General features: G+C 46.3%; 1 protein-coding gene across 4 annotated transcripts; it reads right to left on the bottom strand.

Annotated features, from left to right (window-relative positions):
- Window positions 1-3664: 3664 nt before the first annotated feature.
- Window positions 3665-11092, bottom strand: LOC136497978 (lysine-specific demethylase JMJ21-like). Of its 4 annotated transcripts, none has more exons than XM_066493899.1 (16): window positions 10882-11092; window positions 9701-9808; window positions 9491-9546; window positions 9241-9383; window positions 8924-9121; window positions 8645-8844; window positions 8155-8254; window positions 7488-8072; window positions 6957-7079; window positions 6512-6592; window positions 6117-6424; window positions 5790-6026; window positions 5264-5348; window positions 5007-5187; window positions 4498-4672; window positions 3665-4153 (listed from the first exon to the last, which is right to left on the bottom strand). In XM_066493899.1, exons 1-16 carry the CDS (start codon window positions 11010-11012, stop codon window positions 4009-4011), a joined length of 2856 nt encoding a protein of 951 aa, XP_066349996.1. In that variant the 5' UTR covers window positions 11013-11092; the 3' UTR covers window positions 3665-4008. The 4 variants fall into 4 exon arrangements, with proteins under 4 accessions (XP_066349996.1, XP_066350003.1, XP_066350009.1 ...); XM_066493906.1 differs by having other exon boundaries at window positions 9241-9358; window positions 10882-10913; XM_066493912.1 differs by lacking the exon at window positions 10882-11092 and having other exon boundaries at window positions 9241-9358; window positions 9491-9613.
- Window positions 11093-16017: the final 4925 nt, after the last annotated feature.

Raw genomic sequence — 16017 nt, forward strand, 5'->3', positions numbered from 1 at the left:
AAACTCTGTCCCTTCTTAATGAAATACGGGTCTAAATGCCCGATCGAGAAAAAACACTATGGCCAAACAGAGTTAACCGTGCAACTAGTAGCGACGTAACTAAACTGATATTACATAAAAAGAAACTTTTGCCACGATTTTGGGCAGTCGAGGATCAACCGCTGTCTGTGGTCGCCCACAACGCGGCGAGGTGGTGGTACCCCGCCTGAGACCAGCGATCCGCTTCCTCCTCAACAGTGATAGCAACCACGACGGCCGTCCGACTGACACTGTCAAATACTCTTCGACAGTAATAGCAACCAGGAACGGCACCTAACAAGACGGCATGAGATCTACAAAAGCCTGATCGGCTTGGCATCCATCCCATATCCCCAATTTCCCATAGGAGGAGCGAGTACTCCCTCAGTCTAGAAAAGAACGTAATTATGAGATTCGTGTTGATCAAAGTAGCTCAAGCTTAACCAAATTTATAGAAAATGATATTAATAGCATTAATATTTATATATTTAAATAAATTTATCATAAAAATATATTTTATGATTAATCTAATGATACTAATTTTGCTACTTCATCGGTAGAACTCTAAGATAAGGCTGGCCCACACTTCGGCTTATGCGCTCGCCCACCCGTTGGCGTTTGGTCTATGGACCTGGATCCAACCGATCCCTGCCATGCGCCCATACCTTCGATGCACAGCACGTGGAACAAAAGGCAAATCATACGGCAGCCGGGAGGGGCGCCCCCACCGTAGCACCTGGTTTGCATCGGTACACAAGGCTGGCCCACACCTCGGCTTATGCGCTCACCCACCAGTTGACGTTTGATCTAATCAAGGTGCCACGTGGCAGCCATCAGCAACATGGGCGCATGGGAGATGGAATGGACATGCAATTTATTTTGATGAAGGTACGATTGTGAAATAAAATTGCGCTGCAGAAATCTTGTATGATTAGAAACATTGTCGCGCCGTTCATGGTGCTGGCCAGTGTCTGATTGCTGATGGGGCCAGGTGAGGTGTATATTTTGGTCTCTTCACTCGCTGCCCATAACTTGTCTGATTGGATCGTTCGGTTGTATATTAAACCCATGTTTTAATCATCCTACATCTCGAACTCGGCCTGTTCGCTGGCTACATGTTCGCTGGTTAGTTTTCAGGCTTATAAGTCTGGTTGGTGTTGGTTTGGTATGAGAAAAAAATATTGTTGACTGGCTGAAACCAGCAAACGAACAGGCTGAGTCTGAGTGCATAAATTACTTAGAGCAAACTGAGTACATAGTTAAGATTAACAGGAGCAAGTAGTAAAATATTGCATATTCATAAGGTGAAGATATAACTGTCATGGTCTACCAATCAAATGAGACCTAGTCAAAATATATCATGGGCATAAACCCTCCCGAGACGGTGAGCGCTCGGCAGCTGACTCCGGCGACGGCATTAGGCTGGTTTGACCACTCGAGAATCGAGCACCGCCCGATCCCAATGCTTGTTGAATCGCCCAACCTCCAGGCGCAGATCCAAGAGGGCGCCCTCGACGCCGGGTCTCCAGTTGCCGAACGCGGCGGCGGCTACCTCAAGCGCGGCGACCCGATCGTCCCGCTCATCGCAGATCTCCGCGAACCGCACGAGCTCCACATCGGCGATGCGGTCCTCCAGCTCGGAGACGCGGCCTTCGAAGTGCCAAGCCCACCCGTGGGTGGCTTGCAACGCCTCGGCTTGGATAGCGCAGTAGCCCTCGAGCTCGGTGACGCGGTGCACGACTGCAGCATCCTTCTCCCTCGCTGCTTCGAGATCGGAGAAGGGCTTCTCCCACCGGAGGCTGTTAAGGCGCTTGAGGATCTCATCGAGTCGGCTCCATCCATCATGGCTCCTCAAGACCTCTGTAGGCGGGTGTAGTGGCCGTGCGATGTGCCTCGATCCAGCGCCGGGACGGACAGAAGGCCGAGGAGGGTAGCGACTTGATCGCCGGCGGAGATGTTCTCCCGGTCGGCAGGTTACTTGCTGCTAGGCTCTCCAATAAAACATTGAAGGGGAAGAATTCTGTTACGTTTTCGCTTATGGTAATGCTGGTGTCAGGGACTCAGGGTGTCCGTCCACTGGATGCTGGCTTGCTGTGCCTGCGGACCGGCCCCGGCAATCGGCCTGTGGCCTCCTCAACTCATTTGTCTATTACATGTTGTCCGTAACATTTCCCCACTCCTGACCATTGCAGCTGCTTTCACCGCGCCGTCCGCCTGCAGTGGCCGCGTCGCGTCCACCACGCCATCCGCCCGCCACGGTCGTGACGCGTCGTTCGCTCGCCTCACTCTGCCTCACTGCCGCGGCCATCCCTCGCCACGCACCATCCCGCGCCGCACCCGCCCCATTCCTGCCCCATGCCGGTCCTGACATCGTCTTCCACGGCTAGCCGAAGACACCGCCGCAGGAAAGGGAGGCCCACGCCTGTGCCTGGATATACGTTGGGCCGTTGCTCTCGTCACCCCCCTGACCCGAGCTTGCTGGCTATGCAGTTTCAGGAGTTTCGGACTTATGTTTCAAAGTGTTTCATTTGGATGTTGCATATGTTGCTATGGCTATCTACGCATGTTTCAAGTGTTTCCGATGTTTCAAACTTATTATGTTGCAAGTGTTTCATCTGGATGTTGCAAAAGTGGATCTGGATGTTCCATATGTTGTTATGGCTATACACGCATGTTTCAGGTGTTTCATCTATTTCAGACGTATGTTGTTGTAAATGTTTCATTTGGATGTTTCAAAAGTAGATAGGGTGTTGCACATGTTGCAGTGACGCCGGTGGCTAGTGAACAACTGTCGGCTAGCCGCCTGTTGCTGTTGTTGGGGCATCGTCGTGGTTCACGTGTGGGCGCCTGAGGCCAGCAGATGCCTCCGCAGCGCGCATCCACAGGCGGGGCAGATGACTTGGGACCCACGTGGGTTTCACCGTGCGGGCGCGGGTGCTGCGTCCGGACACGGGCGCTGGATGGGATGTGGACGCGAGGGCATAGGATGGGATGAGGGCGTAGGCGCGGGAGCTACAACCGAACACCACGTCCGTCCAGACGTCGGACGCTAGCCCTTCCATTTTGATTGAGTCTTACATAGTCATTTCCCTTCTCTGTATCACTCGCTACTAGGTTCTCTAATACAAGTGTTGCACACCCGGTGTGGGCCAGAATTCGAGCTAGGGGCTCACCGCCTGGTACCCCTGGGCTCAGCGACGTTTGGGGCCTGGCAGGGTGAGGCGTGACAAACTAGTTGTTAGCCAACTTGAACTAAGGGTGCGTTTAGTTTGCCCTCAAAGTTGGCGCCGCCAAGAATTCAAGGTAGTGTAGTGCACTATAGCATTTCGTTTGTATTTAATAATAATTATTCAATCGTTGACTAATTAGGTTTAAAACGTTCGTCTCGCAAAGTACAACCAAACTGTGCAATTAGTTTTTGATTTCGTCAACATTTAGTACTCCATGCATGTACCGTAAGTTTGATGTGACAAGAAATCTTTTTTTTATAGTGCCAAAATTTGGATTCTAGGGTAACTAAACAAGGGCTAATTTTTAGCTCAACTAGCAACTACCCCTAGCTCATCCAAATGGGCCCTAAATGTTTCAAGATGCCACTCATCATCTACCTCAGTAGTAGCAAAAATCAAAGAAGAAACAGAACATATGCGTAGCAGGAGCAATTAACATCCCGCATTTGTAGTTTTTCCACACGCTTGTGGGCGTGGGGCGTTTACAGTTTGTTTTTAATCCTGTTTTTGGCCCTAGATCTTGACTCTTCCCCTTTATAATTAATATAAAAGGGCAGTTCTCTGCCAGTTTTACATACAAAAGTATAATTTAACAGTCCACATACTGCAGAATTATCAGCCTACTGCCCAGGAAAATATGAACATGCCGTGTCGAGCCTTCGTTATTTTTCTACTATTTGAAATTACATTTGTCGGAGGAACAACATACATGTATGTTTAGAAAGGTTTCTTTGTCCTGTTGGTGGTTATGCTGAGCGAACTACAGAGTCCATGACTCCTGGTACCGATTCAGCTCTCCCCAGACCAAGTTTTCAACGTCCTCCCAGGACGTTGCAGCCCTCAGCTCCTTCCACAAGCCGAATATAGCTCCCAAGACATTGTCCTCGTGTAGTATACAGTAGCACCTGCAAAAAAAAAATTGCTAGATGAGAATGTTGCTACTGTACGCGGACAACTCTGAGTGCATACTGGGCGCATTATTTGTCCAAAGGCAGCCACCATTTTGCTACTTCCACTGATGTGGTGTATCAGTGGCGCACTCGCGCATAAGAAAACATGATGGATGAGACTTCTGTTGAAAATCCTATGTGTAACACTAGTGACTTTCAAAGTGCAAAGAAATTGGAGACAGACACAACCAAACCCGTGGCAATAATCCATTGACTTGGGATATAGATATAGCAAACAGAATAGTAAAATGTACATGGAGAAAGCACTGAATTCTGAAACACGCAAAAAATCTACTTACATTGCGCGATATGATGCCCTGCTGAACTTCGAATTTCGCACTGATTTGTAGACATCAGTAATTGATTCCCCCCTCAGAAGGGGAAGCTGATAGCTCCGTAGGAATTCCTTGAGAAGGTCAGTATCACCCCGGAAAATATCCAAGTGCAGCGGAATTATGTCACATATAGGATCCCCTGCTCACACAAAAAAGAAATATCACAATATAATTGTAACCTTCACTTCAAACTCGAAAAAAGTGCACATATACAGATAATGTTTCATCTCTTTAGGAAAAAAAAACAATCTGAAATTTCAATGTTTCACACAACGAACCAGGCCACAGTACAGAAACCAAAGCTGTCCAGGTTCAGATTATTGCTTGATGAGGGTTATGCAAACTCCAGTTGTTACATCTTTAGTTTCATCAGTCAGTGACGCATGGCACGAACACAAAATGCCTTTCTTGTGTAGACATGAAAATGTAATCAATGCTCAAAAACTAAGGAACAAAGGTAATTGTCAGCTCACCGATGGACAGATCACTGAAATCAATGATGTGAATTGCATTCATTTTTTCCTGATCTGCTTCATAAACTCTTTCCCTCTCACCAGAAGAATTCAATTTTGTGATCCCCTCAATAAGAATGTTATCATCCATTATATCTGAATGTATCCAAGAGGGGCATGGGTACACCAAGTCACCATCATCCTGTTAATTCAATCAGCAAACATCAAACCTAATGCTTGACACAAGTGACAAAGAAGACAAAAAAATGCAAATTTACCTTAACAAACTTGAAGAGGAAGCCCATATTGGGAGGGAGATATTCTTCAGCTTTTTCTACTAGAACTTGTGGAACAGAGTTCCCCCTATGCAGACAAGGTAGAAAAAAAAATCATGTTCAGGTATTAAATCATGTTATCAAATTGAGTACTAACAAAAACATCGCGATTGCATATCCAGCTGAGAGAAGTCTATGCAAATCAATGCATAATTGCAATCGCAATATTGTTTATGCGGAAATTTTAACTGTTAAAAACTAATTGTGATAAACCCACGATTCATTGAAGACCTATCTAACATAACTCTGGCAATGTTGTTGGAAGTCCAAGTACAGTGGGTACAAATAAGTTTTTTAATGAGCCTTTTTATACTTCAATTAAATTCTTATTTCACTGGTTGCAACTTGCAACTTAAGATTGAAAAATGACATGCTCTACACAAATAGAAACCAGAGAAAGAAATCATAGTGTTTTAGTGACCCCTTCAAACTAGTCCGAGTAAATATGTTTCACATGATTCTCACTCACCAGTTAGCTAGGTGCTTCTTTACATTTTGCTTTCTCCTATTTAGAGTATAGACTAGTTGCTGCCATTCAGGTAGGACCGTGGCATCATCATATGTTCCTACCACTTCTTTCACATCATTGTTCCCAGATTCAGATACATGCTCCACAGGTGGCAGGGATAATAGATGTATGTTTCGCATTTGAACTCCCAAGGATGATGCAAGATGAAGAATATCAGTCTTTGACAGCATATCACGGCTGAAAAAGAGCAGGTTCACAAAGTCACGAACTCATGATCATTACACACTATAATTCTCTTGGGAGGAGAACAAAAACCTGTACACTTACATGCGAGCAAAAATATCTCCTTTGCACTTTCTCGTAACCATGTAAGGCCAAATTGGTCTGTCTGAAACATCAGCTGAACTACTCATTCCAAACCGTTGCTTGCTCCAAAGCCCAAGAGGAAAGCAGCTGTTTGCATAAGAAACCTCCAACGGGTAGTGTTTAACCAAAATTTCTGGTATTCCTTTTCCATTCCATGGAACCGTCCTGTGGATATCATCCTTATACTCAAGGAAGCCACTAGCAATTATCTCAGGAATGTGATTGATCAAAGGTGAACCACTTTTTTGCAGGAGATCATAAAACTCAAGCTGCAGCAGAACGATCAAGTATCACCATAACAGAAATGACATTCTGAACCACAAGAAGTTGAAAAAAAAAATAGCCCAATACAATACCTCTGTGCCCAAACCATGGACAGCATAAACTAATCCTCCTTCAGCATATATTTTAATCACATTGCCCGAGACAATGAAGACCTGAAAAGTTTGTAACATATGTTACAAATAACAGACATGCAAACATGCATGCAGCTTGAAAAAGTTGAAATTATGCCATTTGAATACGGTGTTGAAATTTCATTTTTACAGTTCAGATGATTTCATTGTACATCAGGGAGCAGTGACCTTACTAAGCTGAAGACACAAACCCATTAACAGATAAACTAGGTTGCATGACATCTGAAATGTATCTGTTTCTATGTGCAATACATAAGTCTGGAGTAAGCCTTTAAAATCAATATTGTACACGGCATTTCAGTGTTACCTAGGAACAGCTAAGCTGATTTACAATTATAGTTTCTTGATAATAGTAACTCTTACACACTAATAAGAGAGTACTTACTGGGTTGCTACCAGTGCCAACAGGAAGCTTCTCATCCTCTGTGGGTGGTGGTAAACTATGGCATGCACATATCTCCTCTAAGCATGAATACCATTTGTCAACATTTATTGCAAGGCATGCACCCTGTAGGAACAGGTAGACAGTTAGCACTAGGAAAATAACATCCTCAACAAACCTTCCGAAAGTAAAAAAAAAAAAAAAAAAACTCCCCCTATTCCAGAATGTAAGAGGTTTTAGTTTTGTCCTAAATCAAACTTCTCTAACTTTGACCAAGTTTATAGAAAAGTGCACCAAGATCTACAACAACAAATTAGTTTCATTAAATCCAACATGAAATATGTCTTGATAGTGCATTTATTTGATATTTTAGATGTTAATATATTTTTCTACAGACTTTTTCAAAGTTAGAGAAGTTTGACTTGGGACAAATTTAAAATGTTTTACATTTTGGAACAGAGGGAGTACATGATAACTACTTCCACAGAACACTGGGGACAGTAAAATTTAAAGAAACAACAGAGCAAAACACACCTTCCATATTAGTTCTCTCAGTTCAGGTTTAAGAACCCAAAGCCTGCGCAGCCATTCTCTTGCTTCTCTCTGCCCTATTAAATTAGTTGGACTCCAGAGAGAAGAATAATGATCCCTTTCTTTCTCAAGGAATTGTGACAAGAAATCAATATCATATGAGAAATCTTGATTCTCCAAACTCTCCTGAGCACCTGAGAGCTCAAATGCAGAACAATGATTTATGCTATTTGAGGTTCTTAGTGGTTCAGAACCTTTAAGCCTTTTTTCCTTATGACTCATATCAGGGTGGTTCCATCCACTCATTGTGACAGATGGATGATTTTCATTATCTTTAATGAATTTTCCTGGAACAGCAAGTAAGCCAGCACGGCAAACTCCTTTGTGTCTGTGGCCAGGTGCCATATCCAAACATACATGCTGAAAATTAGACTGGTTTACAAAGTTCTGTGTCACTGCAATTGTTGTCTCAAGATTTAGAACGCAATGCCACCACCCACTAGGAACAAAAATGGTCTCTCCTGGCAATTGTGTGCATTCCAATGGCTTCTCTTGTTCAGGAAGGTGTGGATAGATATCAAGCCACCACTGTAAATCAACGCATGAATCTTAAATGCTCTGGGAAAAAGAATAGAAACTTTTGAGAAAAGTTGAGTTTTAAGAAAATTACCTGCAATGACGTCGGAGTTTCAATGTCAACATCACCATCTTCATCATTTACATGTATTGTGACACCACCAGGCACTCTTCCTGGAGGGTACAATGCCCATCTATGAAATAAGATGGATCTTGTGAGGGAAATATCAAATTTTATATTCATTAAAAAGTTCACATTATGCACACTAGGGACAATCAGCAAGAGTAGCAAAGGTTAACATACACATTCCATTGTCTGAAATACAAGTATGATGATTGGTGAATATAAGTGAAGTTTCAAATTAATGACGACAACAGAAATAAGCACATCAAGGGGGCAACTCTTTCTCTGTCATTTTGAAAACTGAATAGTAGTCATAAAAAAAAATTCATGACCTTAAAGCGCCACAAGTTTAGAAGTTAGCAATCCACAGGTGTAATAAGCGCCCATTAAGTTGAAGGTACCAGAATTTGGAATAATTCAGGTGTTACTATTAGGTAATAACTCAAGAAGGGACTCCAACCTTTTTCGGACACAAAGAAGAGTATTCCATGCACTCGTCAGTCCTGGATCAACATGCCAAGAAGCACCTGATCTCTCTGGTCCAATAATAAGCCATCTGAATGCTGGCCGTTGGTCATACTCCAAGATATCAAAAAAATCTTCTTGGAATAAATGAGGGACACTATAATCTTCAAGTAATGTTGGTGCTGATTCTCCAAACTGCAATGATTTGCCAAATGAGTTTTTCTATGCTGGTAACTTTTGTAGCAAATGAAATGAAATGATGAATACAGGATACCTTATCATCAAATATGTATAGAGGATCTTCATCATGCTGGAGTTCCATGTAAGAAACATAATCCTTTAGTTTCATTGTTATCTTCTGAGGACTTCTTTGAGATATCCTGAATGGAACTTCACCAAAATCCTTTGTCAGTTGCTGCAGTGTCCATTTTGTCCTCGCAGGCCAGGTTTCAGCCAACTTCGTAAGCAAAACCTAGTATTGTAATACCAATAATATGTTTTCAGAGATGGGTGGAACACAAGAATAAATGCAGAAAATTCAAGTGTTGTCATTAAAAATCTATATTAAATCAAAAGGTTCACATGACTTACTGGGCCTTTTCCATCATACTGAGAACGAAATTGATCCAATAAAAGTTCATCTTTCCTTTCCACATGTCCATCGTCAAAGGAAAAACTACTCAGAGTAGTAAAACATCTATACCATCTCCTGTATAGATACAAAGAATTGAATCCTACAGGAAAGTAAGCATAAAAAGGTAGAGGATAAGAGCAAAAACAATCATTGTCTCACCTTATCTAAAAAAACAGAAATGGAAGACAAAACGTTCATGTAATTTACCATCGAACTGACGAGGCTTCTGCCAAATCTCCTTGTTTTCTGAACATAGACCAAGCCTGAAAATGAAGCAATCAGTGTCTCACCTTTTCGAAATGGTCAACGTTGATCAATAAGGATGATATCCTAAACACCAAAATTTACATGATAGAACAGCTTAGCATAAATAAGTAAAACATAACTAAATGTTGCAGGACTTGAATTTGCACGTACCTGCATAATGCCGTCTTCTTCCAAGAACCTTTGTATTCAAGAGGACCCCCAATTGAAAGACATTTGATCATCCAGAGAGGTTCTTCATTACAAAGTATGTACATGACACTGAAAGTGATTTAAGAAAGAACATAATTACAAACCCTACAAGGATATTAGGTATAGATACTAGCAAGACAAATCACTAAGAAAATATAATACAAGGACTTAAGGAGCCTACTTTTAACTCACATAAGAGATCATCAGACCGAAAAGAATTTTGAACTCTTCAAAATTGGGTCTATTTCATTGAGCCTCAATGGATGAAACCCTCTAGAATATGTATAGTCTTTTGGTCAATAATGAAGGGGGAAAGGTTAGGAGCATCAACCCACCTCAAGCCCCAAGACCGGGCTTAATTCCAAATATATCCCAGGTAATGCAATTCTCAAAGGGAACTTGAAAACATGTCTAGCGAATCCAGACACATTTATGCGCATCATTGGGAGGAAAGGGTAAGGAAAATATTTTTCTGATTTTTTATACTTCTCTCCATGGTGATCTTCTTTGAATCTGTTTGCAAAATGGTCATTTTGTGACGAATTGGTATAGAATGTTAATTATTTTACTTCATGCATGCTACCGAGAGGCTCCTGGTTCCCCATGCTAAAAACTAGTTTTTGAAGGCTATAAACTGTGCCTTTTTCCATGCACAGCTAACTGCAACCAAACAGATTATGTGCTCGAGGATGTATCATTCATTCATGATGCCTTCCAGTAAATCGATTCAGGATAGCACATAGCTTATGAAAAATCACGCACTGCACTTGAACCTCCGTCTTTTTTTAATCACGAAAACTGTATAAAAATCACGCATGTGCATCAGTGAGCTGTTCTAGTTGTAGCTAGCCATGAATGGTGAATCAGAAACAGCTCGGCCGTAAGGGCACCCATCCCCAGACTTGTTCATTTCCGCACATTCTGGCATCGATGCTACTGTCTTGGCACAAGTTACCATTCCTCACCTTTCAAAACTGCAAAATTCAGCTGGCCGTCTGACATGTAATGTAAATAAGCAAGGCACTCGCATCCCAGGACTCGGACGCCAGAATATGATCCGTGATTCCTGGCTAGTACTAGCTACCACGGGGGAAGACGAGAAAACCGAAGACGAAGCGAAGGGGAGAGGTGCGGGCGGGTACCTGCTAACGCACGCGAGCCGTCCGATGTCGGCGGGGGGGAGGAGGTCGACGACGGCGCAGAGCACCTCGTCGAGGAGCACAGCGAGGGCGCCCAGCGCCGCCTCCCTGCGGCCGTTGCCCGCCGCTTCCATCGCCTCGCCCCCCGGCCTGGTCGCTGGTCTGGTCGGTGGGTCGGGTTGATGAGCAGAGAGGCCGAGGCGGGGGTGGGTGGGGCGGGATCTGACCTCTTCAGAATTCAGATCGGTGGGAATCGCGCGTGGGAAACAAGCGAACCAAGTGCGGAAGCGGGAGCAGGGGACGCGGTGGACCACGCGTCCACGCGACGTGGCGAAGGAGGGTTTATTTACCGAGACACGCCACTAAAAAAAAAAGTTCAAACGCACTCGGGTAACTTTCTTGTCCTCTACATTATTCCATCCACTTTAGTAGCTAACGGTGTCAAATGAAGCTGTGAAAGGTCAAAACTATCATCTAGCTATAGTACCTTGCTAAAAGTTGTGTTTTCCTTCCATCCACTCCTAGGTCTCATGGCTTTGGCATTTGCCTGACAGTGTCAATTTAGGGCTTAATTAGCCGCTAATCTGGAGCGCAAATGATCCTGACCCTTTAATGAAAGTTGTAGAGCTTAGGGAGAATGATAACTTTGTTGCAGGCAACTAAGACCGAATCTAAGTGAAATATGTTGTAAATGAGATTCCAAGATGCCTACTCGGGCACCTGCCAGGTGCTCAGCAGAATGCCGCTTGGCCACGTGCATTCCCTGTTGCTGTTGGTGCCACGTGCCCCTGCGCTAAGGATGCAAGTGGGCGGCGGTGGGCAGCCCACCCCGCATCCGCATCAACTGCAAGTGTTATGTGAGCTGACGTGGCAGCCCACATCTCGCCGCTCTCTATTTGTGTGTTGGAGCGGCAACCCGCAAAGTGTCGTAACCCCGCAAGGCCACAATGCACTTTCGCTGCTATCTGCTAACCTCCTCCACCCTTCCACAGCCCCATAGTGCCAGTGCAGTGAATCAAACACAGTTGCTGCTACCTGCTGCTCCTGGTAACACCACGTTGGGTGATGGGTACCCCCACAAGTCGTGGCGGGCGTCGAAGCGCTGGGTCTCCACCTTCGTGGACATGAAGATGGCGTGTCCGTCCGGGTGCACTGCGTAGGAGTCTAGGAGATGATCTCGATTCCATCGAGCAGCAACGGCACCGGCAGGCTATGGCAGTTCCAGTTCCAGCGCCATTCCATGGACGAACCCCATGGCTCCACCTTGGTGCCGCTCCTACGCCCCATCCGAGTAGTCGCACCTTGGTGCCACGATCTTTCTTGTTGCTCCACCAGAGGAGGCGAAGCACGGCCGCGCCGGCCCCGCCGCTCGCACGCACGGCCTCCCCGGCCCTGCCACCCTCACACACGACCGCGCCAGCCACACCACCCGCACGCACGGACTCCCCGGCCCCACGCGCACCGACTCCCCAGCTGAGCTCACCGCGACCGCTGTATCCTACGCCTGGCGGAGCTCGTCACGGCCACAGTCTCCTGCGCCCCGGTCGAGGTCGTCACGGACGCTATCCGCGCCGACGCTGGCGAGCTCCCATCCTCGGCGTTTCACTCCCTAGCCGGGTGCCTACTTCACGGGCTCAACGAGTCCGCCACTGTCCGCGCCAGGACAAGGGGAATGACGGGGACGGCGACGGCGGGACGTGGAGGTGCTTGATGGCGGCGGGGCGGTCTATGGGCGGGAGGTACGCGAGGAACACCGTCCTGAAGCCACCGTCGCCGAGCTTGCATGCCACGTCAAAGCTGCTCGTAGGTGAAGGACGGACGGTGGTGGTGGAGCCCGTGCCAGCGGAGGAACGCCGTCGAGGAATACCCCACCGCCGCCGGCTCCCGCACCACTACGCCGCGGGAGCGGAACCGGCGCACCACGATGGCGGCGCAAAGGTAGAGCAGGAGCAGCGCGAGGAGCGACGCGACGACGGCGAGCGCCATGGTGGACACGTTGGTGCCGTTGCCGTGCTGCTGCTGCTGTCGCGGCGGCGACGGGTGTGTGTGGATGTGACGGCACGCGGGCGCCGGCGAGGAGGAGCAAGACAAGACGGAGGAGATGCGGTCGCATTTCGGCACGGTGCGGCGAGCGATCCAGGCCAGGCCCGCACGGGCGAGAAGAGGGAGGGAGATGTCCAATGCGTCGTCGTCAGCAGTAGCAGCCGCCCTCCTGCGCCAGCGCGGCCACGCCCGCCCGCGGAGATCTCTGTCACCGTCGCCGGCAGAATCGAGTACTGCCGCCACCGCGGGCGGATCCACGTGCACGTCAGCCCCAGCGCCAGCGTCAGTCTGACTCGTGCTTGTGGCAGCCCCAGCGGCGGTCTGACCCGCGCGCACGGCGAGCCTCGGCGGCGGTGTGGCCAGATCCGCGCACCGTTGCCCCAGCAGTGGTACCGGCCTGACGGCGTGCACGGCGGCCCTTGGTGGCGGTGACTCTCTTCCTCGACCAGTGTGGCGTCTCCCTCCCTTCCCGACCCGCTGGCATGAACGTTCCGGTGTGTGAGGATGAGAGAGAGGACAGGGGCAGTAGAGAAGGCCATCTTGGACATCTTCATTGGCTGGACCCACATGTCAGAGCTGTCAAATGGTGAAAAACAAATGGAAGGTGGACGAAATAGCGTTGAAGGCAAGAAAGTTTAGCGTCATGGCACCAGGGTGCGTTTGAACTTTTTAATGGTCTGAAGGTCAGAACCATCTTTCATAATGGCACACGTGTAAAAGGCTCTTATTTATAGCGGGGAACCGGATTCGGGCCATGGGCGCCTCCCTTGCTGCTTTGGCGGCTAGAAACACAACAGAAATACGTAACCTAGTCGATAACGCGTGAACCGTAAGGCAGTCGCGAGTGATGAGGTCCAAAAACACGCGGTATTAACACGCGGAAATTGGAATTAACTACTGGGCGCAGAAAGAAACTGAATAAAAGCCTCGCCAAACGAAAAAAAAAAAACTAACGACAGAACCAAACTTAGCACCACCGCACATGTGTCTCAGCAGATAGATGTAGTTGATGTTCGAAATCGAATCACATTCTTCTTCCATCTTCTTTTGGTTAGTGATGACTTGGTGTGGAATCTTAGGTTTGATGAGATGTTTACTTTTTGTAGAGGGTGGAAATGACTTTTGCGATTTATTAAGGCATTGGTACGGGTGTATATGTAGCACTATATAATCGCACCACCATTGTGTCGTGCCAAATAAAATTTGACGGCACGACACGAATTTTCTGGGGCTTAATTAAAAAGGACAGGTATATATCTGCGACTAAAGTTCGTTCCAGATGTGGCTATCTGGCGTGCCAAGAATCTGACGGATGCTCATCTAGTCATCTACTATGACTTTAGAACCTGGCCAGGTTTTGGTGCACATTGTCAGCGAGGATGCTGCTGTGCCGACTGCCGGCAACAGATGAAGGAGAGCAAGAAAAGGCAGAGGAGGCGGTAGAAGATGAAGCCCAGGGTGTTTCGCTGCGGCCCAGAGTGGGTGAAGTAATCGAGAGAAGAGAGAGATCATCCAAGAGACCAAAACTATCTGAATCCAGACCTGTCCTCGCCCCTGCTCGTCTCTTCCCCCTTCCCCAATCCTCCCTGTTCTTCCGAATGGCTGACACATATTCAAGCGAAACTTTCAGCAGAAGAATGATCATGAACAAAGGAAAGGATTCCACAAGTAAATTATCTTTTAGGTACCCTGGGCAACTGCCGCTGTGGAGAGCAAGGCCCGCCTGACATGGATCGGCTTGAATCTGATGGGCGAGGGTATTCCGCTGGCATTCCGCATTCGCATCAAGTCCTCACGGAGGCGAGGAGGACACGACGATTTCCCACCCCTCCGGCGGGACTTCCCTTCCCTTCCCTATCTTTCTGGGACGGCAGGAGAGCTCCAGTATTTTGGTGTAACGCAAGCTGGTCACGGGTTGCCGGCTTTTTTTTGAATGGACAGAGACACAGTGTTGCCGGCTTATAATGTCAGATCGTCATTATCTGCAATAGAAACCTCGTTTCATCAGTACGTCTATACTAGAAGCCTGATCGATACAATTTTTGCTGGGTTGTTTCAAGAATTCCACCTAGTTTATTTTGCCAAAGTTTGAGGTCTATCGCAGTTCTTGTTTTTAAACGTCATAAGTTTTGATAGCTCGAAGTAAATCTGTCCAAAGCTCTAATCAAGGAATTTTTGGAATTAGAGAAATGTATTTTTTTTTTTGCTTCTGCAATCATTCAATCCTTTAATTGCCTACCTAGTGTTAATTGATGCTTCAGTACTGCATTAATTTTGGCAAATTCTACCCGCTGCAACAATATTCAAGTGGAAGTATGGAAATAAAGCAGCAACGAGAAGATTAGAAGTGTTGAGTTCACCCATTGTAAAAAAAAAAAGAGAGAAGCAAATGAAGCAGCAGCACATGTAATAGCTAGAATTTTCTTTTTTCCACGTAAATATGATTGTAATTGGGTAAATGAACCCCCAGATTTTGTTGTTAGCAAGATCGTGGACGATGTAAATGGTTTTGATAATCAATAGGGTCACCATGATGGCCTTTGCTCAGAAGAAGTGGTAGCAGTTGAAAGGTGCAATCAGCTTATCGTTTTGTTCTGCAGAAATTATTTCATCCTCGTACCAGAAGGCCATCCTGCAGTACAGCGTCACCTGACTACTACATTATGGGGAAAATAATTGCTGTTTCAGAATGTTCTCATCATAAAAAATTCCAGACTTTTATCGTTAATGGCTGATCTTGTCAATCTATCCCGTGCATTAGCAAACCAGAACTAATCGTTCTTTCAAAACAAGACCAATGACCCAATTTTCTATGAATGTCTCCCGCAGCCATCGCAGACCTGATTGTTTCCTTCAAGCTCTTCTTCAGAAATGCGCACCATTTCAGATCTGCATCGTTTTTCCTTCTCACGTTCCATCACAAAAGGAATATCCTCCAAGTCCAAATACAGGCCATTCCTGTTCTGTATCTCATTTTATAGAATTTCTACGGTAGTTTCTACTCCCTCGGGAAGTCGGGATGCGCTTATTGTGCTCACCCTTCCTTTCCCTTTCACTAGTTCTGAAAAAAGGGCACACCAAGTGGAAGGCTGAAGG

The sequence above is a fragment of the Miscanthus floridulus genome, chromosome 1 (genome assembly GCF_019320115.1).
Source record: "Miscanthus floridulus cultivar M001 chromosome 1, ASM1932011v1, whole genome shotgun sequence".
NCBI classification, from domain to species: Eukaryota; Viridiplantae; Streptophyta; class Magnoliopsida; order Poales; family Poaceae; genus Miscanthus; species Miscanthus floridulus.

Coding starts and splice junctions, on each gene's coding strand:
- LOC136497978 (XM_066493899.1), bottom strand. CDS start 11,012: ATGGAAGCGGCGGGCAACGGCCGCAGGGAGGCGGCGCTGGGCGCCCTC. Junction 9,547..9,700: donor AAGAAGACGGCATTATGCAG/GTACGTGCAAAT, acceptor CTTCATTTTCAG/GCTTGGTCTATGTTCAGAAA. Junction 6,425..6,511: donor TCCATGGTTTGGGCACAGAG/GTATTGTATTGG, acceptor GTTCTGCTGCAG/CTTGAGTTTTATGATCTCCT.